This window comes from Rana temporaria, chromosome 4, assembly GCF_905171775.1.
Source record: "Rana temporaria chromosome 4, aRanTem1.1, whole genome shotgun sequence".
Taxonomy (NCBI): Eukaryota; Metazoa; Chordata; class Amphibia; order Anura; family Ranidae; genus Rana; species Rana temporaria.
This window is the reverse complement of record NC_053492.1, coordinates 224219858-224244809: the sequence shown is the minus strand read 5'-3', so window position 1 is coordinate 224244809 and position 24952 is coordinate 224219858. Positions and strand designations below refer to the sequence as shown.

The 24952-nt window shown below is 41.7% G+C and overlaps 1 protein-coding gene across 1 annotated transcript in view; it reads right to left on the bottom strand.

Moving 5' to 3' along the window:
- The window catches only part of LOC120935697 (collagen alpha-1(XIX) chain-like), a 335822-nt gene extending 314458 nt beyond the window's left edge, over window positions 1-21364 (bottom strand). Inside the window, exons 1-2 of the mRNA XM_040347751.1 lie at window positions 21122-21364; window positions 2367-2494 (exon numbers count right to left, since the gene is read on the bottom strand). Of these exons, the coding sequence (XP_040203685.1) occupies window positions 2367-2494; window positions 21122-21364 (371 nt within the window). The remainder of the gene's footprint in view (window positions 1-2366; window positions 2495-21121) is intronic.
- Between the last annotated feature and the right edge of the window lie 3588 nt (window positions 21365-24952).

Sequence of the window (24952 nt, the reverse complement as noted above, 5' to 3'; positions counted from 1 at the left end):
CCGGGGGACGTTTTTCTTTTTTTAATAAAGAAATTGTCAAAAACTGTCAATGCGTTTTGATTTCTTTTTGACACAATGTACCCCATACTCATTCACATGGGGGGTGATATTTGGGGGTCCCTGTGTTGAATGGGGCTTCCAGATTCTGATAAGCCCCCTGCTCGCATACCTTCACAATCACCGGTTGGGGTTGTGGGAAAGAGGCCCTTGTTCCCATCAACTTGGGGACAAGGTGTTTCTGGTGTGGAGGGGCAAGCCCCAAAGCACCCCCCATGTTGGGGAAATGTGGCCTGGTATTGATAAGGGGAGGGTGCTTGCTCGTCTGTCCCCCTTTTCTGGCCTGCCAGGCTGCATGCTTGGATAAAGGTCTTGTATAGATTTGGGGGGGACCCCAGTCTATTTTTTTTAAACTGTAGCATGTTTTTTTTTAATGGTGGTGTGGGGATCCCCTTTAAAATGCATACCAGACACAACGGGCCTGATATGTATTGGGGGGGGCACACTGTTTTTTTTTTGTTTTTCATTTTTTTTCTTATTACTGCCAATGTTTTTATTTTTACATTAAGCTGTCAGTGGAAAACCCCACTGACAGCTGATTCTTCTTTTTTATTTCAGGTACTTATATAGTGCCGTCAATTTATGCAGTGCTTTACATATATTATACATTTACATCAGTCCCTGCCCTCAAGGAGCTTACAATCAAATCCATTTAGACAGGAGCCAATTAACCTACCAGCATATCTTTGGAGTGTCATCCATTGTTAAGGGTATGGCAGCTGGCTTCCCAGCCCGCTTCTTAACCAGCTAATGTTAAAGACGCCGGTGGCCACTGGCTCCCCAAATTTGCATTTGAACCGCATCTAAATTACAGCTTAGCCACTGAACAGCTATTTTGGAAATTTATAGTGAAAACTGAGGTGAAATTCGCACCGGACATGTGTGAACCTATAAAACGGCAGAAGATGAGGCCTGAACATTCACCTGGTAAACTCCAATCTAATAAATGTGTGACCCAAGAACTAGTTGACAGCCTTCCAAACCTTAGAAACAGATGCTTGATGCTGAAAAGTTTAGGAAGCGCTATGTCAGCTACATCACCAACTGATTTAGTGGAGTGCATTCTGACTGTGAAAGGGGGAACCTAAACCCTTAGGCTCCAGAGACGTTCAGGGTTGACAAAGTCATGCCTCGTACACACAACCAGTTTTCCCGGCAGAAAAACTGCCATGAGAGCTTTTGGCCGGGAATCCTGGCCGTGTGTATGCTCCATCGCAGTATTTACGACAGAAAAACTAAAAAAAAAAAGGGGGAACAGGTTTTCTTTGCTCCCAGCTGACTTTCTCGTCGGGAAAACTGGTCGTGTGTATGCTTTACCGAGGGGAAAAAACGCGCATGCTCAGAATCAAGTATGAGACGGGAGTGCTCATTCTGGTAAAAAACTAGCGTTCATAATGGAGATGGCACATTTGTCACACTGTAATGGACTGAAAAGCATGAAGACTGAAAAACACGAATCGTCTCTCACCAAGCTTTCACGAGGATCAGCAAAAGCAGCCCAAAGTGTGGCGCAGTTTGAATGGAACTTCCCCTTTATAGTGCCGTCGTACATCACATCGCTTTGGACGGGCGGTATTTGGCCTGAACGTGTGCATGCAAGGCAGGCTTAAGAGGAATCCCATCGGGAAAAACGTTTTTTTCCTGCCAAAAAAATGTTTCGTGTGTACAACAATGCAATAGACTGTCAAAAGAAGGCTGTAACTAAATTCAAATAAACAGTGTGCCACATCCAGGCAATAGAGGGAAACCTTTGTTTATGTTTTGGAGCAGGAGAGAATAATGGTACAACAATGTTCTGGTTATGGTGAAAAGAAGCCATGTGGAAAAAAAAGGGTACAAGAAAGGGTTTTGTACAGGTGAAGGCTACCAATTCAAATGTACCTTGAAGAGGCATTAGTAATAAGAAAGGCAACCATATGAGTAAGTAGAGAACAATATCTCTAATACGTCAATACGGACTTTAAAGTGGCAGCAGAACCAGACTGAAATCAGAGCCACTGGGAAACCTGCAGAAGCAGCAATACATGTGACATCCTGAAAAAAGGCCTGAAGACTGGCCTTGGGTACTATGGTCAATGCTCAAAACACTGACCCAGACCAGACTGGAGAGAAAAAAAAAAATCAGGATCTGTCCCACCAGGAACTTCATAGGTGGAATCTCCTCATCTTACATTCAGAGAAATATGTTTTGTTGAGATGGTAGACTTTGGTAGGGGTTGATTTCATAGCTTTCAAGAGTGTAAAGATGACCAAATACCTATGTCCCTCAGGACCTGGGCTTCAACAGAGAAGCAGGGTGGCAAACTGACCTTTTGGGCAAAACAAGATCTGGAAGGTCCAACGAAAAGTCTGCCAGGAGTTGACAAAGGTCAAGTATCACATCCTCCTGGGCCAGTTTGGTGCAAAGAGAATCACAGGAATGCCCTCCATATGGATCCTGCACAATAGGCAAGGAAAATGTTTCAATTGAGTAAAAGCATAGAACAGACTGGTCTGCTCCAACATCACCAGAGCAACCACTTTGATGACTATAGAGTCCCTTGATCTTGAGTTGCATCCCCCACCTGCATTGGAGGTCTTTGAAGTGAAAACAAATAAATAAAAGACAGCCTGCAGAGTCCAGATGCTGAAGACTGAAGAAGTCAGCCTTCCAGTATTCCTAGACTGGGATGTGCGTGGCAGTCCACGCAGAAACATGGACTTCGGACCAAGCCAGAATCAGAGCCTATTGTCTTTTAGCCTGGAAACATCTGGTGCCTCAGTGTTAGCCACTGTAATGGCCTTATCCAATTGAAAACCAGACAAAGAACCTTGCAAATGAGAGGACCAGCATTGAAGGGATAACTGAATTTCTCTAGTTCCAGCATATTGAACCAGATCTGAGGAGCATCCTCTGACAAGTACCTTGTAATGAGAGGGTACCTAGAACTCCTCCCGAATCTGTTACACTGGCATCCATCGAACCATTCAAGCCATTGAGAGGAAGAATTATCTTTATTTCGGTGCCGGACTAGACATAAAAATATGCTATATATACACAGTTGGGCACAAAATAAGATCTAAAACCTCTTGGTAGCAATTAGTCGATAAATGCTAGTCCATATGCCCTAATGAGGTCACGTGACGATATGCGTCGAGATTGGGTGACAGGCACACCGGAAGTGACGCGGGAGTACGAGCTTTCCACACATGTGGTTTTTAACCTTTTTTAAAAATGTATAAATTAAATTGACAAAAGCAGCTAAATCTTACTCAAACGATACCACACTATTTGGCAACTTCTTATTTTGTTGCATACCACACTGGAGAAATCTGGGGGGAGGGGGGATCCACAGTCTACATCATTTACATAGATCTATAAAAATCTATCCTGTGGAGGGACTTTATCTAGGAGTTATCGTTTCCCAAACAGTGGATTCTGGCCTTCTCTCGGTAAGTCATCAGTAGGGATGAGCGGAACACCCCCCCGTTCGGTTCGCACCAGAACCTTCGAACGAACCGAACGTTCGCGCAAACTTTTAGAACCCCATTGAAGTCTATGGGACTCGAACGTTTGAATTCAAAAGTGCTAATTTTAAAGGCCAATATGCAAGTTATTGTCATAAAACAGGTTTGAAAACCCGGGTCTTGCCCTAGGGAACATGTATCAATGGAAAAAAAAGTTTTAAAAACGTTTTTTTCTGGAGCAGTGATTTTAATGTTTAAAGTGAAGAAAAATTCCTTTAAATATCGTACCTGCTGGGTGTTACTATAAGAAAAAGGTAATTTAAAACTGCTTGCGGCTTTAATGTAATGTCTGCAATATGGATGAAAATCATTGCGAAAAAAAGCATGGGTTTCCCCGCCCCCCCTCCCCCAGGTCATTACCAGCCCCTTTGGCCCCATATACTTTGAACAGAAGTATACAGACGGTGCAAACAAGTCAGGGACTGTAGGTTTGTTGTTAAGTATAATCTGTTTGTAATTTTGAACTGGTACTTTTTTAAAGTGTAGCTCCAGCCAAAAAAAATTTGGAAAACAGAGAGGGGTTATCACCCCTGTAACATTTGTTTTGCTGTCTGTGTGCATCTGTTCAGAAGATTGCACCTCACTTTTTGTCCCAATGACAAATTATTTTTAGAAAATGTGGGTTTTTTGGTGCCCCTCAGCCTCCTGACTGTTTTAAAGGTTCAACTTCACATCTATGCGATGCATCAGAGTATGTGCCTTGCTGCAGAACAGCCTATTAAATTTAAGAATGAACTGCCTGCCACCCCTCAATAGCACCAAAGTGCATGGGCCTTTTTTTAATTTAATTTTTTAATGCCGCTGCACCAAAATGCATGGTGCTTTTGTTAGCATGCATTTTTGTGATTTTTTTTTATTTACACACACACACACACAATATATATATATAAATATATATATATATATATATATATATATATATATATATATATATATATATTATATACACAGTGCCTTTGCGAAAGTATTCGGCCCCCTTGAACTTTGCGACCTTTTGCCACATTTCAGGCTTCAAACAAAGATATAAAACTAATTTTTTTGGAAGAATCAACAAGTGAGTGAGTGAGTAACTTGTATAGCGCATCCAAATGCGAACTTAATCGCCTCAAGGCGCTTGGCATCCAGAGTTGTACATGTCTTTCAGAAGTGGGACACAATCATGAAGTGAGTAATTGTATAGCGCTGACAAATGCGAACCGAATCGCCTCAAGGCGCTTGTATCCAGAGTCGTGCTGATCCTTCAGAAGAGATGGGTCTTCAGTTTTTTCCTAAAAGCCTGATGGTTTTCTTCAATGCGAATGGTCGTGGGTAGAGCATTCCAAAGCCGAGGTCCTTGGACTGAAAATCTACGTTCTCCCTTAAATTTGTAGTGGGCTGTGGGAATTTCGAGAAGGTTTTGGTTAGTTGATCGGAGCGCCCGATTGGTGACGTAGGGTTTAATTTTCTTGTTTAAGTATTGCGGAGTGCTTCCTTGTGCACATTTGCGAGTGAGGCAGAGTGTCTTGAATGTGATCCTTTACGGCTAGCCAGTGGAGGGACCTCAAGACCGGGGCGATAGATTCCCACGTTTTTTTTACCTGTTACCAGTCTGGCTGCCGTGTTCTGGATGACTTGTAGACATGAAATCTGGTATTTGGGTAGTCCTAAGTAGAGGGAGTTTGCGTAGCCAAGTCGGGAATTGATTGTACCAACCACTACTGCTTTATCCTCTTCCGGGATGAAGGGGATGAGTCTACGTAGCATGCAGAGAAAGTGGCGAGAACCGCTGACTACTGCTCCTATTTGTGCGTCCATAGTCATGTCTGAGTCAAAGATGACTCCGAGGCTTTTGACTTTGTTGGTTGGGTTGATGGTTTGTCCAAGAATGGTGGGTGGTGTCTATGTGGTCCTAGAATTCGATTAACGATTTGCGTGAAGGATAAGGAGTTCTGTTTTCGATCCATTGAGTTTGAGTGAGCTTTTAGTCATCCAATTATGGAACAGTGTGAGGCATTTTCCTAGTTCCTGATATTGGTGTTTTTGTTTTTTTTGGTGATTCAAAAGTAAAGTTGCGTGTTGTCAGCATAAGAGTGGTGGAAATGTATTAGATATTTCAAACATTTTTAACAAATAAAAAACTGAAAAAATGGGTGTGCAAAATTATTCAGCCCCTTTACTTTCAGTGCAGCAAACTCTCTCCAGAAGTTCAGTGAGGATCTCTGAATGATCCAATGTTGACCTAAATGACTAATGATGATAAATAGATCCATCTGTGTGTAATCAAGTCTCCGTATAAATGCACCTGCACTGTGATAGTCTCAGAGGTCCGTTTAAAGTGCAGAGAGCATCATGAAGAACAAGGAACACACCAGGCAGGACCGAGATACTGTTGGAGAAGTTTAAAGCCGGATTTGGATGCAAAAAAATTTCCCAAGCTTTAAACATCCCAAGGAGCACTGTGCAAGCGATAATATTGAAATGGGAGTTTCAGACCACTGCAAATCTACGAAGACCTGGCCGTCCCTCTAAACTTTCAGCTGATACAAGGAGAAGACTGATCAGAGATGCAGCCAAGAGGCCCATGATCACTCTGGATGAACTGCAGAGATCTACAAGCTGAGGTGGGAGACTGTCCATAGGACAACAGTCGTATACTGCACAAATCTGGCCTTTATGGAAGAGTGGCAAGAAGAAAGACATTTCTTAAAGATATCCATAAAAAGTGTTGTTTAAAGTTTCCCACAAGGCACCTGGGAGACACACCAAACATGTGGAAGAAGGTGCTCTGGTCAGATAAAACCAAAATCGAACTTTTTGGCAACAATGCAAAACGTTATGTTTGGCGCAAAAGCAACACAGCTCATCACGCTGAACACACCATCCCCACTGTCAAACATGGTGGTGGCAGCATCATGGTTTGAGCCTGCTTTTCTTCAGCAGGGACAGGGAAGATGGTTCAAATTGATGGGAAGATGGATGGAGCCAAATACAGGACCATTCTGGAAGAAAACCTGATGGAGTCTGCAAAAGACCTGAGACTGGGACGGAGATTTGTCTTCCAACAAGACAATGATCCAAAACATAAAGCAAAATCTACAATGGAATGGTTCACAAATAAACATATCCAGGTGTTAGAATGGCCAAGTCAAAGTCCAGACCTGAATCCAATCGAGAATCTGTGGAAAGAACTGAAAACTGCTGTTCACAAATGCTCTCCATCCAACCTCACTGAGTTTGAGCAGTTTTGCAAGGAGGAATGGGCAAAAATTTCAGTCCCTCGATGTGCAAAACTGATAGAGCTACCCAAAGCGACTTACAGCTGTAATCGCAGCAAAAGGTGGCGCTACAAAGTATTAACTTAAGGGGGCTGAATAATTTTGCACGCCCAATTTTTAAAATTACAGAAAACAAAAACAAAAATGGCGTCTGCAAAAGTTTGGGCACCCTGCAGAATTTATAGCATGCACTGCCCCCTTTGCAAAGCTGAGACCTGCCAGTGTCATGGATTGTTCTCAATCATCATCTGGGAAGACCAGGTGATGTCAATCTCAAAGGTTTTCAATGCCCAGACTCATCTGACCTTGCCCCAACAATCAGCACCATGGGTTCTTCTAAGCAGTTGTCTAGAAAACTGAAACTGAAAATAGTTGATGCTTACAAAGCTGTAGAAGGCTATAAGAAGATAGCAAAGCGTTTTCAGATGTCAATATCCTCTGTTCGGAATGGAATTAAGAAATGGCAGTCATCAGGAACAGTGGAAGCTAAAGCAAGATCTGGAAGACCAAGAAAAAGATCAGACAAAACAGCTCGCAGGATTGTGAGAAAAGCAATTCAAAACCTACGTTTGACTGCACGATCCCTCCAGAAAGATCTGGCAGACACTGGAGTTGTAGTACACTATTCCACTATAAAGAGATACTTGTACAAATATCGTCTTCATGGAAGAGTCATCAGAAGAAAACCTCTTCTACGTCCTCACCACAAAAATCAGCGTTTGAAATTTGCAAATGAATGAGAGACAAGCATGATGCATTTTGGAAACAAGTTCTGTGGACCGAGGTTAAAATAGAACTTTTTGGCCGGAATGAGCAAAGGTACGTTTGGAGAAGAAAGGGCATAGAATTTAATCAAAAGAACCTCTGTCCAACTGTTAAGCATGGGGGTGGATCAATCATGCTTTGGGGTAGTATTGCAGCCAGTGGCGCAGGGAACATTTTATGAGTAGAAGGAAAAATGGATTCAATAAAATTTCAGCAAATTTTGGATGGTAACTTGATGCCATCTGTGAAAAAGCTGAAGTTAAAGAGAGAATGGCTTCTACAAATGGATAATGATCATAAACACACCTCAAAATCCACGGGGGATTACATCAAGAGGCGTAAACTGAATGTTTTGCCATGGCCTTCACAATCTCCTGACCTCAACATAATTGAAAATCTATGGATAGACCTTAAAAGAGCAGTGCGTGACAGACAGCCCAGAAATCTCAAAGAACTGGAAGACTTGTGTAAGGAAGAATGGGCAAAGATACCTCAAACAAGAATTGAAAGACTCTTGGCTGGCTAAAAAAAGCATTTACAAGCTGTGATACTTGCCAAAGGGGGCAGTACAAGATATTAACCCTGCAGGGTGCCCAAACTTTTGCAGACGCCATTTTTTGGTTTTCTGTAATTTTGAAAGTGTAAATGACGGAAATAAAATCTAACTTTTTTTGACATATTATAAGAATGTCTAATCTGTAATTTGATGCCTTTTGGAGATTTTTCCATCTTTCCTTGGCTTCGTTATGCACATTAATACAAATTTTTACCTGGGGTGCCCAAACTTTCGATCCCCACTGTCCATATTATATATAATGTGTGTATAAATAAAATAAAAAAAATCACAGAAATACATGCTAGCAAAAGCACCATGCATTTTTTTGAGAATCGTGATCTTCATTCTAAGCAAAAGAATTGTGATTCTAATTTTTCCCAGAATCGTGCAGCTCTACTGCCTTTAGGAATTAATATGAGAAACACCAGCAAATCTATTGACGTAGCTTTAGGTGCACACTGTACAGAGGACACAGACAGTACACCACGTGAAAATACTGCAGCTAGCACAATCACCTGCCTGCCTGTCAGTAAATTAGGAAGAGCGGATCTAGCTAAACTCAATACAGTGTATAAATATATATACACACACAACACCTGGGATGCATATATATTCTCTACACACTAACTCTCACTAGCCTGCCTGCCTGCTCTTTCTAACTCCAAAAAATTACACTCTCTCTCTCTGTCTCTCTCTCTGTAAACCACCAACACACTACACAAGGCTGACTTCCAGGCAGCATTATATAGTGTGGGGCGTGTACTAAACCCCTGAGCCATAATTGGCCAAAGCCATCTTGGCTTTGGCCAATTATGGCTCTCCGTTTTTTGCGTGCTGTGATTGGCCAAGCATGCGGGTCATAGTGCATGCTTGGCCAATCATCAGCCAGCAATGCACTGCAATGCCACAGTGAATTATGGGCCGTGACACGCCACCCAAATTGTTCGTAATTCGACGAACGATTGAACATACGATGAGAGGCCAATAAGCACAGGGGTGTCACTGCACTGAAATAAGAGATAGCAGTCACAGTGTGTGTGTGTTTCTGCATGTTATATCACATAGCATTTATTGGACCCTATTTATGATATATTGCATGCATTACTTACTTTCTCCTAGCACTCGTATTTTCAATTATTTTCACTTATTGACACTCTTGTTTTGTGGAATTGCCTATTTTCAAGCTTTTTAGAGTGCATCCACCTATGTTATAAATGTTGTTACATAATTCATGATTATAATTTGGATAGTCACCCTAGATTGGTTTTAATAGCGCAGCACCACGGTTTTGTATATATAGTGCATAGATTCCATATGGTCCATCAGAGGGGAAGCAAGCTAGTGCAGAGAACAAAACAGGGCATGGGAATGTGTTAAATGTATGGTAGGTTTAAAAATACTGGCAGCAGGATGGTAGCTTTTGAAATCCATTGCCTTAACCACATAAACTTCTCCTCTCAATGTGTACCATCAGCTGCTGCAGAGGCCACTTTTACTTACAGCTAAGTTGGTCCAGCAAGCCAGTGCCAGCTTTATGTGTGACAGCTTGCCAACTGAATACAAACTCTGGGACTAACACTGCAGATTTGCAGAGATCCTGTTTGCCCCAGGATTTTTACTTTATGTGAATAATTATTATTTGGGTGGCACAGTGGTATAGTGGGTAGCACTCTCGCCTAGCAGTAAAAAGGGTCGGTGGTTCAAATCCCGACCACGACACTACCTGCCTGGAGCTTGCATGTTCTCCCTGTGCTTGCGTGGGTTTCCTCCGGGTACTCCGGTTTCCTCCCACACTCCAAAGACATGCTGATAGGTTAATTGGCTTCTGTCTAAAAATTGGCCCTAGCATATGAATGTGAGTTAGGGACCTTAGATTAAGGGTAGGGACCGATGTGAATGTATATGTAAAGTGCTTGCGTAAATTGATGGCGCTATACACGTTCATTAGATCCATCAGTTAAATTACACATTTCTGTGCAGTATTTTGTCTCTACTCTCTCCAAACTTTTGACACACCACACAAGGGCAAGCTTAGTCCTGCTGAATGTATGGGACAATCCAGAGAATGTGCCCTCTTCTGCATTGCCAGAATATGGAGTTGCAATGGTCTGGGGTAAAACTCAGCATTAGAAATTGTCTCAAAAAGGGGACACCATTAATCTCAACACCTTATGCAAAAACAAAACGTTGGCAGGCTCCTGGACTGCAGAGTTTGAATGTGAGAGTGGAGAGACTAGAGTTTTTTATTCAAGGTGAAGGAAAACCTTGGACAGGGCCATGTCTAAGATCAGGCAAATATATTTAAGGCAATGAAATGCTTCCAGTACTGAGTTTTGGAGATTCAGAATCCACCCAAAACTTTGTACGGTCTGTTGGACCCTAACTGACAAATCAACTGTTCCTTTTGAGAAGGTGGTGTGGATATCCCACTATGGGGATGCCCTGAGTGTGAAGCAGAGCAAGAGCAGATGATAGCACCTTGGTGAAGCTTTGAGGTGCAGTTTAAAAAGCCAAAGGGAAAAACAGCAATTTGGAAATGCTAGTCCACAGCAAAATGCAGGTAGCGTTGGCTGGCTGGAAAAATGGGGACTTGCAAGTATGCATTCTTAATGTCCACAGAAGCCAAACGTTCTCTTGGATAGAGAGACGCAATGATGTACTGAGGAACCTTTGTACAAAGTAGAATGTGTTGAAAACCTTAAATCCTCTCCTTTTCTGGGACAATGGCTGTGACCCTTGTGAGAGAAACTGCACTGAAGCAATGTGAAGATCCTTCAACATTTCTGGGGATGTTGGCAAGTTTGACAACATGAAGATGGGTGGAGGCAGATAATGAAATTGTATTTTGTAGCACCTGGTTAAAATTTTCTAGACCCAGATATCTGAAGCACGGGGATCGGAGAGCCACTAAGGCCAATATAATCCCTCATCTCTAACAGGTGGTGGACACCCCTTATTGTGAGGTAGGCTTTCTCACAGACTTGGAGGACTTGGGGATCCATAACTTTTGGAAGACCTAAAGGCCTGGGAGAAACAAAGTGACCTATTTTTCCCTTTTCTGGTGCAAAGGAGAACTCTTTCCACCTGTGTCTTCCTTAATGAAGTTGCACAGGCATTTATCAAAGAAGCATTCTCCATCAAAGGGCATATGCAAGAGATATTTCTTTAGCTGATGCACTACAGACCAACATTTGTGCCAATAGGTCATTTGCATATGCACCAAAAAAAGATGTATTTTTGTCATTTAATATCCACTAGCCAACTATCTGGGTGCCTCCAAAGAGTTGCTTCCTCCACTATGGAACCAGGAACAATGTATTATAGCTGAGAATTGCACCCACGAACTAGACGACACTAGCTTAGGTACCAACATGAACTTTTTATTGTAAACTCACACAGAACTTATACCACACTAAATCAAATAAGAACTTGATCACATTATCCTAAAGAATGCAAACTTTAAAAAGTAATATCAGTACATCTAATGAACAGCTAGCAGCTAACAGTTACCTATTTAAACAGTGATCTAACACTAAGCTAATGAACAGCCAAGCACCCAGACAGCTTTGGATTAGCAAAGGAGCCCACCCCAGACACTCCAATAACAATCCCATAGCCTTGAAACACAGTATGTGTAGTGTACCGTACTTTGTGTATCCAAGTGTTTGGCTTTCCACTAGAAAAGTCATTATAAGACAAAACTCATACAATGTTCCAGCAGTCTGAAAAAGTGTAATTAATTTATCTTCATAGATTTGAGGGAGATTGTTTAATATTTATGTCCCAAGTGGAGGAAGCAGCTCTTTGGCATAGGCACCCAGACAGGGTAGCAGGCGGTCTGTCACAATTTGGTTGGCAGTGGTGAGACACTTCCTGCAGACCGGGTTGGAGAAGCTCCTCCACTTGGGACTTGTTCCCACTCCTGCACATGCTCAGATCACGGGTGTAATGCTTTCCAGGCTCCTAGAAGGTAGTAAATGTATCGTTTACAACATAAAACATATTACAAACAATTACTGTTGAGGTGGTTTCCAAAAAAGCAAAATCAATGAGATATTGATAAATGGAAATGTCATTTCGGGACTTATTATGGAGATCTCCAAAAGCCCCCCTAGTACCTCACAGCAAGATCCTTTTCCACTTGGTTTCCAGTGCTTAGTGAAGATTGTTCTTATGATGCAATACCACATTTTACCAGTAAGTGGCACCAACTGTGAAGTTTCCGATTGTTTTCATCTGCAATTACAATACAGACAAAGACAACAGCTAAGGAAAGTTAAATAAGAGATTCTTTGAGAAATCTCTAAAGGTTTTCTTGTAACCCACAGCAGGATTCTAATCCGCGTTGCTTGCAATTCTTGATGACGTCCATTATTATGATGCATTGCCATATTTTGCCAGCAAGTGGCACCAGCTGTGCAGTTTTCCATGACACTTCAGATATAACAAAAGATCACAGCAAATAAAAAAAATACAATTTAATTGAAAACTACTTTTAAGGAATTCTTTTTTTGTATATTGTAGGCATATCTATAATGCTATTAAACAAAAAAAAGTAATTCTTTTTGAAGAGGAACTCTTACTTTCCTATATTCTGTTGTGTTCTATCTGTAAAGTCTACCTGCATTTCATGACCATTACTCAACATCATAATACTATGAACACTAGCTCTCCTTGGACAATAGCAAGTGTCTCATGTGTATACCTTACACGTGTAGTTCATTGATGATGTGGCACAGCAATAACCCTTGAAATATGAGTAAGAAAGGAGGACTCAGGTGCAACCTATATTCCATTAAAAGTAGAATGTAGAAACAAAAGATAGCATCTAGAGTTTAAGCCTAAATCTTAGTTTATTCCGAAAAAAAAAAATAGTCTAACTCTTTTAACCACTTAAGCCCCGGACCAATATGCAGCCTAAAGACCCAAGGTGTTTTTACAGTTCGGGACTGCGTCGCTTTAACAGACAATTGCGCGGTCGTGCGACGTGGCTCCCAAACAAAATTGGCGTCCTTTTTTCCCCACAAATAGAGCTTTCTTTTGGTGGTATTTGATCACATCTGCGGTTTTTAGTTTTTGCGCTATAAACAAAAATAGAGCGACAATTTTGAAAAAAAAGCAATATTTTTTACTTTTTGCTGTAATAAATATCCCCCAAAAACATATATAAAAACATTTTTTTTCCTCAGTTTAGGCCGATACGTATTCTTCTACCTATTTTTAGTAAAAAAAATCGCAATAAGCGTTTATCGATTGGTTTGCGCAAAATTTATAGTGTTTACAAAATAGGGGATAGTTTTATTGCATTTTTATTTTTTATTTTTTTTTTACTACTAATGGCGGCGATCAGCAATTTTTTTCGTGACTGCGACATTATGGCGGACACTTCGGACAATTTTGACACATTTTTGGGACCATTGTCATTTTCACAGCAAAAAATGCATTTAAATTGCATTCTTTATTGTGAAAATGACAGTTGCAGTTTGGGAGTTAACCACAGGTGGCGCTGTAGGAGTTAGGGTGCACCTAGTATGTGTTTACAACTGTTTGGGGGTGTGGCTGTAGGAATGACGTCATCGATCGTGTCTTCCCTATAAAGGGAATGACGCGATCGATGCGCCGCCATAGTGAAGGACGGGGAAGCCGTGTTTACACACGGCTCTCCCCGTTCTTCAGCTCCGGGGAGTGATCGCGACGGAGCGGCTATAAACAAATAGCCGCGCCGTGGTCCCGGATCGCTCCCCGAGCGGACCCGACCCCCGCATGTAGCGGGGGGGGTCCCGATCGGACCCCCCACCCGCTAATAGGCGAGGACGTACCTGTACGCCCATGTGCCTGTACGTGCCATATTGTGGACGTATATGTACATGCGGGGGTCGGGAAGTGGTTAATAAGTAAATTTTTTCAACAGAAATGTACATATGATATTAACCACTTTACCACCGGGCCAATTTTGGCACTTCTCTCTTTCATGTAAAAATCAAAAATCTTTTTCTAGAAAATTAATCAGAACCCCCAAACCTTATATATTTTTTTTAGCAGACACCCTAGGGAATAAAATGGTGGCCATTGCAACTTTTTTTCCTCGCACGTAATTTGCGCAATAATTTTTCAAACGCCTTTTTTGGGGAAAAAAAACGGTTTCATTAATTAAAAAAACAACAAAACAGTAAAGTTAGCCCAATTTTTTGTATAATGTGAAAGATGATGTTACGCCGAGTAAATAGATACCTAACATGTCACGCTTCAAAATTGCGCACACTCATGGAATGGTGCCAAACTTCAGTACTTAAAAATCTCCATAGGTGACACTAACATTTTTTACAGGTTACTATTTTCGAGTTACAGAGAAGGTTAACTGCTAGAATTGTTGCTCTCGCTCTAACGCATGCAACGATACCTTGCATGTGGGGTTTGAATGGCGTTTACATATGTGGGCGGGACCTGTATGCGTGTTGGCTTCCGAGCGCTAGATAACGGGGACAGGGGCGTTTTGAAAAAAAAAATGTTTGAATTTTATTTTTATTTTACTTAATTCTTTTTATTTTTACACTTTTTTTTTTTTATTACTTTTATTCCTATTACAAGGATTGTAAACATCCCTTGTAATAGGAATCAGTGTGACAGGTCCTCTTTATGGAGAGATGTGGGGTCAATAAGACCCCACATCTCTCCTCCAGGCTTACAAGCATGAAATCGGTGAAAAAAAAAAAAATTACCGATCACATGCCGACAGCCGCGATTGCGGCTTTGTTCACTTCCGGGTACCGGGCGTGACGTCATAACGTCGCGCGCGGGCCTCCGACAGTCATAGAGATGACTGGTGACCATCTGGTCACCAGTCATCTCTATGCTTTCCAGCACCACCGACCGATTCGCTCTCCGGGCCCCCGATGGCATGGGAGAGCCCGGAGAAGCACCGGATGGCGGCAGGAGGGGGGGGCGTCCCCTCCCACTGCCTATAAGAATGATCAAGCGGCCGGATCGCCAATTTTATCATTCTTATCGTGAACAGAATTGGCGGGTGAAGACGGCGATATCTGAATGATGCCTGTAGCTGCAGGCATCATTCAGATATCACCACACAAACAGAGGACGTCCCAGGGACGTCCTCAGTCGTCAAGAGGTTAAGAGTTTAATTGGTTTTTATAACATCAAAATCAAACACAGACAGACACACATATATTAAATAATAAACTATAAACTGTGAACAAACCTGCTAAAATTCCCCATAAAAGATTCACTGTATGTTAGTATGTAAAATTGGAGCAAGCATGTACTTATCATACGTGATGCATTTTTAATACTGTAGCTGCATCATCATTGATCAAAATCTGTATTTTGAAATGACTAAAATGTGTTGACCATGGATTTTTTTTATGCACAATATTTAGTTCAACTGGAACTTTAGTCAGAAAATTAGGTCCTGCTAGATCATTTCATGCTGGCCCCTTTTGCAAGTATAGCTTTGGAAAACATTATTAATAAGTGCCTATACAGTGACCCTGCCCCCTCTTGCGTATCATGGGGGTTTTGTGTAGAGAGGAGACTGGAGTATCGCTGGAGAATGGATTACCGCTGAACATCGAGAATGGATTACAACGTTGGACAGACTGGATTACATCACTGGAATGTTTTTTTGATTTTTTAATAAAAGGACTTATCCCAACTGTGTGTGTGGTTTTTAACATTTGACACTTTTTTGTGAAATGGTAGGGGTAAAATGTACCCAGTTACCAATTCACATAGGGGGCTGGGATCTGGGGGTCCCCTTTGTTAAAGGGGGCATCCAGATTACGATAACCCCCCTGCCCACAGACCCCCACAACCACCAGGCAAGGGTTGTGGGGATGAGGTCCTTGTCCCCATCAACATGGGGACATCCTCTACATGTTGAGGACATGTGGCCTGGTACGGTTCAGGAGGGGGGCGTTCTCTCATCTCCTCTCTTTTCCCGCAGCCTGCCATGTTGCGTGCTCAGATAAGGGTCTGGTATGGATTTTTGGTGCAGGGTTCCCCTTAAAAGCCATACCAGACCTGAAGGGCCTGATATGGATTTTGGGCGGGACCCCATACCATTTTTTTTTTTTAAAAGGAATTTTTATAGTTTCACTTTAAGCAGTATTAAAATCACAGCTTCTGAAAAAGCGGCCATTTAAAAAACAAAAAATTTGCATTTGTACATGTCCCCCTGGGGCAGAACCCATGTGCCCATATACTTCTTATGGCAATAACTTGCACATAAGCACATTTTTTGCCTGTTCACATTTTCTGCTGGGAACTGACCCGGGGAGTGTTCTGTTCATCCCTATTAACCACTGCTTTGGATTCAGCAATACAGTTATTGGGCACTACAAAGAGGTTTGCTAGTACTTTTTGACTGGGCAGAAGAATAGGGTTGGTTGATCAACTGAACCAATACCTTGCCCTGATGAACCTTAAAACAGGTTTTGAACATTGGGATGTTGGCAGTTCTCAGTAAACTCCACTCCGTTCTTTTCTTTCAAGTCTAGAAATATGCATAAAATATGTACATGAGTGCAAATAGAAAAAACCTCAAGGACTTTTAGGCAGCTCAAATATAGGAGTAACATAAGTTAAAAAGGCAAAGGCCAGTGTAGTTGTTTAAAAGCATAAAATGGGCACATGTCCCTGCCTAAGCTGCCTAAAAGTACCACTGTGTCTCTCTGGGGTTCTACCATAAGAGGCCTCTTGAAGTTTTTTCCAGGACCTATAGGAGGCCAGATAGCTTTTTGTTATGTAGTTGTCTGATTGCAAGTGGTTGCAAGTGATTCTCCCTCCAATGTAGCTTGCAAACTTGAATAATTTTTTGCCAAACTACCCAGGTAGGTAGAGCCATAAGATATTTCTATGTATATTAAGAGCCAAGACAGATCCAAGTCCTTGAGAAAGTTAATGCCCAGGACCATGAGCAGGAAAGAGACCACAGGATTGTGGGTCACCACTATTTTTCCTCATTCTGCCACTTGGTCTATTACCTGCACCATCATCCAGATAACCCCTAACAGCATCATAGGCAAGTTACTAGCTGCTTTTAAAGGACAACCATGATGGGTCCAGCTGGTTCCAAGGCCCAAAATCGCCTCACATAAAAGTCATACTCCATAGTGGTGGCTTCGGACACCGGGTCGATTAGGCATGGAACTTGCTGTTAATTATTGTGCAATGGTTTTTCACAAAGTGGCCCAATCCTCCTCTTCTGGGGTTCCCAACTGGCGCTGCCAACTCTTTTTGCCCTAAAGCACCCCCCCTAGCAAGCAGCTTGCTGAGGAGGTACTCATGCAGGCTTCCTCCTAAGCTACACCGTGTGCATCTAATAACACACGGTGCAGCTTGGCCCCCCCTCCCGCTCCCTCGTCACTGGATTTGAGTGACCGCAGCAGAAGCAAATGGCTCCTGCTTATATTAATATGCCATGTGAGGAGGGAGAAAGAGTGCAGCACTGCTGCTCATTCATAGCACTTGACTGAGATTGTGCACCTAAAAGATTTTTTTTTACCTACTGTAAATGCAGAGAATGCAATAAGGTAAAAAAAACCTTTAGCCTTTACAAACATTTTAAGGGCAAATAGTTTGTTTTTTGAGATGCCAAGTAGAGTTGAGCGGACACCTGGATGTTCGGGTACCCGAACCCCGAACCCCATTGTAGTCAATGGGACACGGACTTTTAGAAAAAAAAATGCGCAGAGGTCCCTGCAAATTCAATAACCAGACCCTTTAGGTCTGGTATGGATATTAAGGGGAATCCCGCCGTCAATTTAAAAAAAAAATGACGTGCGGTTCCCCCTAATCCATAACCAAACCCTGCAGGTCTGGTGTGGATTTTAAGGGGAACTCCACCCCAAATTAAAAAAAAAAAAAGGCGTGGAGTTGCCCCTAAAATCCACACCAGACCCCTTATCCCAGCACGTTGACCTGGCCGGCCGCAGAAAAGAGGGGGGACAGAGTGCGGCCCTCCCCCTCTCCTGAAACGCACCAGGCCACATTCCCTCAACATTGGGAGGGTGCTTTGGGGTTGTGGGGATGAGACCCTTGTCCCCATCAACATGGGGACAAGGTTCTTTGGGGGGCACCCCAAAGCACCCTCCGAAAGTTGAGGGCATGTGGCCTGGTGCGGTTCAGGAGAGGGGGGGCGCACTCTGTCCCCCCCTCTTTTCTGCAGCCGGCCAGGTCAACGTGCTCGAATAAGGGGTCTGGTGTGGATTTTAGGGGGAACTCCACGCCATTTTTAAAAAAAAATTGGGGTGGAGTTCCCCTTAAAATCCACACCAGACCTGAAGGGTCTGTTTATGGATATTTAGGGGAACCCCACGTCTTTTTTTTTTAGATTGACGGCGGGGTCCCCTTAATATCCATACCAGACCTAAAGGGTCTGGTTTTTGAATTTGCGGGGACCTCCGCGCATTTATTTTTTCCCCCAAACTCCGAACCCGGACCCAAACTTTTTCCAATTATTCGGGTTCGGGAAGAACCCAAAGTTCGTACCGAACCCGAACTTTACAGTTTGGGTTCGCTCAACTCTAATGCCAAGGTTAATTTTGTGAGCAGATACCAAAATAACCACTTTTTAAAATAAATTTTCAGGCAGTGGGAAATTTGCCTTAAGAGTACAACAATACAAGAAAAAGAAAGATTAGATATATTGATTCATTAACCACTTCCCGACGGCCGTACGACTATTGACGGCCGCGGGGTGGTTCTAAATCTCTGAGCCGCCGTCAATTGACGGCAGCCCCTTTGCTCGTTCCCCGCGCGCGCTCCCGAGCGCACAGCGGGGAACTGCTGTGCTGGCCGTGTCCCTTGGACACAGCCAATCACAGATCGCCGTGAACGGCCAATCGGAGCGGCCGTTTCCTAGGCGATCTGTGCGGCCAATGAGAGATGATCTCATATGTTTACATATGAGATCATCTCTCATTCCCGGCTCTCGCAGACAGCGGTGCTGTCAGGGGAGAGAGGAGACGGATCTGTGTCTCTTGTACATAGAGACACAGATCGGTCACCCCCCCCAGTCACCCCCCTTCCCCCACAGTTAGAACACTAATTAGGATACACATTTAATCCCTTCCTCACCCCCTAGTGTTAACCCCTTCCCTGCCAGTCACATTTATACAGTAATTAGTGCATATTTATAGCACTGATTGCAGTATAAATATGAATGGCGCCAAAAATGTGTCAAAAGTGTCCGATGTGTCCGCCATAACGTCGCAGTTGCAATAAAAATCGCAGATCGCCACCATTACTAGTAAAAAAAATAATAAAAAAATAATAATTCTGTCCCTTATTTTGTAGGCGCTCTAACTTTTGCGCAAACCAGTCGCTTATTGCGATTTTTTTTTTTTACTAAAAATATGTAGAATACGTATCGGCCTAGACTGAGGATAAAAAATGTTTTTTTTTAAAAAAAATTGAGCCATTTATTACAGCAACAAGTAAAACATTTTTATTTTTTTTTCAAAATTGTCGCTCTATTTTTGTTTAAAGCGCAAAAAATAAAAACCGCAAAGGTGATCAAATACCACCAAAAGAAAGCTCTATTTGTGGGAAAAAAAGGACGTCAATTTTGTTTGGGAGCCACGTCGCACGACCGTGCAATTGTCAGTTAAAGCGACGCAGTGCCGAATCGCAAAAAGTCCTCTGGGCAGGAAGGGGGTTTAAGTGCCCAGTAAGGAAGTGGTTAATAAGTGTTTTTTTATTACATTAATTCAACACTTTATGTGTAATAAATCACAAATGTAGGTACTGTATAGATTTTATTGATTTTTGAGAAATGGATACAAGTGAGGTGGGACAGGAAAATAGCTAAACGCAGAAAATACATACCGGTATATAACAAATAAGGCAATTTTCAAACTACAACAGACATTAGCAATCAATCAGTTATTTAATGACTCAAGTGTAGAACGATGTCTGCTTTACGTTTTTATAAATTGCTGATTTTTGTACTATTTTATAAAAAAATTAAAATAAAATGGGTCAGTAGTTGGGTCAGTAGTTGAATGCAATTTAGGAGTCTCTTGACTAGCAAGAAATTTCAATTTTATTTTTTGCTCAAAAGCCGTTTACTGGCTGTAAACGGTTTTAACAATCCTTGAAATAAACAAATATTGTATTATTTATATGTTTCAGCACAATAACTCTCCAAAGTGTAAAAACATAATAAAGCAACATCCCAATATGGATATTTTAATAAGTATACGAGTCTGCACAGTAAAGCTGATCTCAATCTCGATAACACTACAATAAAAGAATGGCAGCAACAACTGCAAATTTATATCCGTGACATAAACCAACGCGTCTCAAGTCTCCTAAAAATTTGACACAGCTGCTAAGGCACTTGTAAATAATTAACAAGTCATTCCAAGCTGGAGAAAGGTGCCCATCTTGAGAAATCAAAACCTATTTGCAAAGCTTAACAGATACTACAGATAGTCAAAAAGGGCTATTTTCGGAAATGCAGATGATAACACCATGAAACCTCTTGAAGCTGGAATTATCTTGCCTGGAGCATTAGGTCCCTATGGAGAGGTACAGAACCAAGTCGTTTCATATTACTTCTCTCTTTATAGTTTAATATGGATATTGGAATTTGCATTCCTATGAAAGATAGGGGCTCCAACAGCATAAGTTTGCCAGAAGCATAAAATAAAATATAAATACTTGAATCAATTTCTAGCCATGACGGCTCAGAAAGCAATTTAGCAACTATTGTGGTATTCATGTGAATTTGATAAATGATGTATTGCAGTGTACTTCATTCTGATCTATGGTGTTATAGTGACTTATCTCCGATTCTGCTGCATTTCTAGTCACTGTGGTCAATACTTCCTGTATCACACATTCTTTTTGTAAATGTTCATTCACCTTATTTACAATTTTATTCTCTCTGCAGTCCAGCCCATTCCTGTTATGCACGACTCAGAGTACTGCATTTCAATTAGGCTATCAGAATAATTTTCACCACCAGCATTATTATTATGAATGGAGAAAACTGTTTTTCAGTTTTCTCTGGGTTTTGTAATTCCTGGATTGGGTTCTGGAGTTCAGAGTCTTCAAGAGTTTTGGGGGGAACAAAGCCTCCAATCCTGTGTCCAGGTCTTACTGGAGACCAGAAGGCTGTGTGTGCGCAGTTGTGCACAGTTGTTAAAATCAAGGCAATGTCAGCAGTTTGGAGGTCCATCTGGGAGGTCAGGGATTGGACCATTGTAGCTGGGAGCTGAGAGAGCCGAGAGAACCACAAGAGCCGAGATTAACCACTTCCTGCTGGAAGGCCATCATAGGACATCCTTAGGGTGAAGTGGTGATCTCTAGATCTCCAGATATCTTTGTTTTCAGCCAGTGATTCTCTCTTGTAAAAGCCATCATAGCAGCCGATTAGCTTTTACAGGTACATCCCCCCTCCTGCCTCCCAATGGTGCCTCTCCAGGCTCTCAAGTGCGATTGGGGACCTGGAAGGTCGGAAGCGACATGTCACTTACGGCTCTGGCAGATGTAAACACTGCCATTTTTTCCCCTTGGAAGGCATGGATCAATGTTTTTTTTTAATCTCATGCTTTTCAGGGCAGATGGCTTTATAATAATTATAGCACTAAACACACACATATATATATACATATATATATATATATATATACATATATATATATATATATATATATATATATATATATATATATATATATATATATATATATATATATTACACACACGTGTCACATCTTTTTTCCACCCCTACCTACCCACCCCCTTTAACCACTTAAGACCCGGACCATTATGCAGGTAAAGGACCTGGCCAGTTCGCGATTCGGCACTGCATCGCTTTAACTGACAATTGAGCGGTCGTGCGATGTGGCTCCCAAACAAAAATGGTGTCCTTTTTTTCCCACAAATAGAGCTTTCTTTTGGTGGTATTTGATCACCTCTGCGGTTTTTATTTTTTGCACTATAAACAAAAATAGAGCGACAATTTTGAAAAAAATGCAATATTTTTTACTGTTTGCTATAATAAATATCCCCATAAAAGATAAAAAACATTTATTTTTCTCAGTTTAGACCGATATGTATTCTTCTACCTATTTTTGGTAAAAAAAATTGCAATAAGCGTTTATCGATTGGTTTGCGCAAAATTTATAGTGTTTACAAAATAGGGGATAGTTTTATGGCATTTTTATTAATATTTTTATTTTTTTACTACTAATGGTGGCGATCGTCGTTTTCTTTCATGACTGCGACATTATGGCGGACACATCGAACAATTTTGACACATTTTTAGGACCATTGTCATTTTCACAGCGAGAAGTGCTATAAAAATGCACTGATTACTGTGAAAATTACAATTGCAGTTTAGGAGTTAAAGGGTTTGTATATGATTTTTTTTTTATCTTAATAGCTTCCTTTACCTTAATGCAGTGCTGTTTTCATGTCCTCATTGTTCGTTTTTGCTCTCAAGTTGCTGTAATTCTTCTCTGATCTCCACACTTCCTGGTTGTCTGTTTCCTGATAACCACAGTACTGGGGGCTTTCTCTCTGTGGTCACTAATCAAGGAGGTGTGATTACTGTGTGTCTAAAACCCCTCAGCACCAATCAGTTTCGTTTTCCAAACCATCACTGCCCTGTATTGGCTCTGTGGCTCTGGACAGCAGAGGCAAGAAACATGCAAAAACGAAACTAGAAACTATAGGTACATTATATGATTTTTTATCTATTTTTAATCGTTTTTAAAAGGAATCAGTTAACTATTACGTATGTATATATTTCAGCAAAAAAAAAGGTTTATTTACAACTCCTTTAACCACTAGGGGGCGCAGAAGGTGTTATGGGTGACCTCATTTGTGTTTATAACTGTAGGGGGGCAGGGCTGAATGTGTGATGTCAGTGATCGTCATTCCCTATATCAGGGAACAGACGATCACTGACATTGCCACAGTGAAGAACGGGGAAGGTGTGTTCACACACACCTCTCCCCGCCACCCACGGCTGGGCTCTTAAAGGCGAAGTACCTGTACGTGCCTGTGCCCAGCCTTGTCATTCTGCCGATGTATATCAGCGTAAGGCGGTACTTAAGTGGTTAAAAAAATGGATCACCCAGAATCAACAATAAATCCCTGATCAGCACGTGGAACAACAGACTTCCCAGCATCAAAAAAAACTATCAGCAGCATAAATAAATCACCCAGCAACAATAAATCCTTGTGCAACAATAAATTCCCCAGAAGTAAAAGTATATTCCCCAGCAGCAACAATAAATCTCCAAGCAGCAACAATGAACATACCCAGCAACAATAATGGTCCCCTCATGCAGCAATAGAAGATCCATGCAGTAGCAACAATAAAACCCTCTTATGCTAATAAACTCATGGTGGAGATATTAAATAAAGAAAAAACATCTGTAGCAATCAACTATATTTGCTGCAATGAAGAAAAGTGTCCGAAATTAGGACCAAGGAGTAGCTAATGTTACAAACTCAGTCACTTTGCTGTGTAATAGGGAATCTACATCATTGCATGTGAAATTCAGCACCGTGGAATAGAAATTGTACAGCATTGAATACTTAACAAGGCAATGTGGAATCAGAAAAGTACAGCTTGTGTACTAGCAGTGATATATTTTGTACCTTTAAAAGAGTAATCCTGGCTCAGCTGATATTTGGTGTCACATGTGAACAAAGAGCTGGGGCAGAGCAATACATACACTACTTACTTCATCTGCCAGGCTCTGCAATAAATGATGTCATTAGTCGGAGCCAAGCAAAGCTAGTTAGTATTGTAAGCATTTCTCTGCCATGGCTCTTTGTTTACATGTGACAGCAGTGATTGGCTGGGTGGTTTGCCACTGTAGGTTCATTTAAAGGGAGGTCTGAAGGGGGGCATAGCTTAACTAACGACATACTATACACACAGTATATACATATATATCTATATTTTCATGTGACAACACTAAAGAAATTACACTTTGCTACATTGTAAAGTAGCGAGTCTACAGCTTGTATAAAGGTGTAAATTTGCTGTCCCCTCAAAATAACTCAACACAGCCATTAATGTCTAAACCGCTGGCAACAAAAGTGAGTACACCCCTAAGTGAAAATGTCCAAAATTGGTCCCAATTAGCCATTCCCCTCCCCGGTGTCATGTGACTCAGTGTTGCAAGGTCTCAGGTGTGAATGGGGAGCAGGTGTGTTAAATTTGGTGTCTCTCATTCTGTTCACTGGAAGTTCAACATGCAACTCATGGCAAAGGACTCTAAAAAAAAAATAATGTAGCTCTACATAAAGATAGCCTAGGCTATAATAAGAATGCCAAGACCCTGAAATTGAACTGCAGCATGGTTGCCAAGACCATACAGTAGTTTAACAGGACTCGCCATGGTCGACCAAAATAGTTGAGTACACATGCTTACCGTCATATCCAGAGGTTGTTTTGGGGAAATAGACTTATGAGTGTTGCTAGTATTGCTGCAGAGGTCAAAAGGGTGGGGTGTCAGCCTGTCAGTGCTCAGACGATATGCTGCACACTGCATCAAATTGGTCTGCATGGCTGTCATCCCAGAAGGAAGCCTCTTCTAAAGATGATGCACAAGAAAGCCTGCAAACAGTTTGCTGAAGACAAGTAGACTAAGGACATGGATTACTGGAACCACGTCCTGTGGTCTATTGAGACCAAGATAAGCTTATTTGGTTTGGATGGTGTCAAGCGTGTGTGGCGAAAAACACGTGAGGTGTACAAAGACAAGTGTGTCTTGCCTACAGTAAAGCATGGTGATGGAAGTGTCAAGGTGCATGAGTGCTGCCAGCA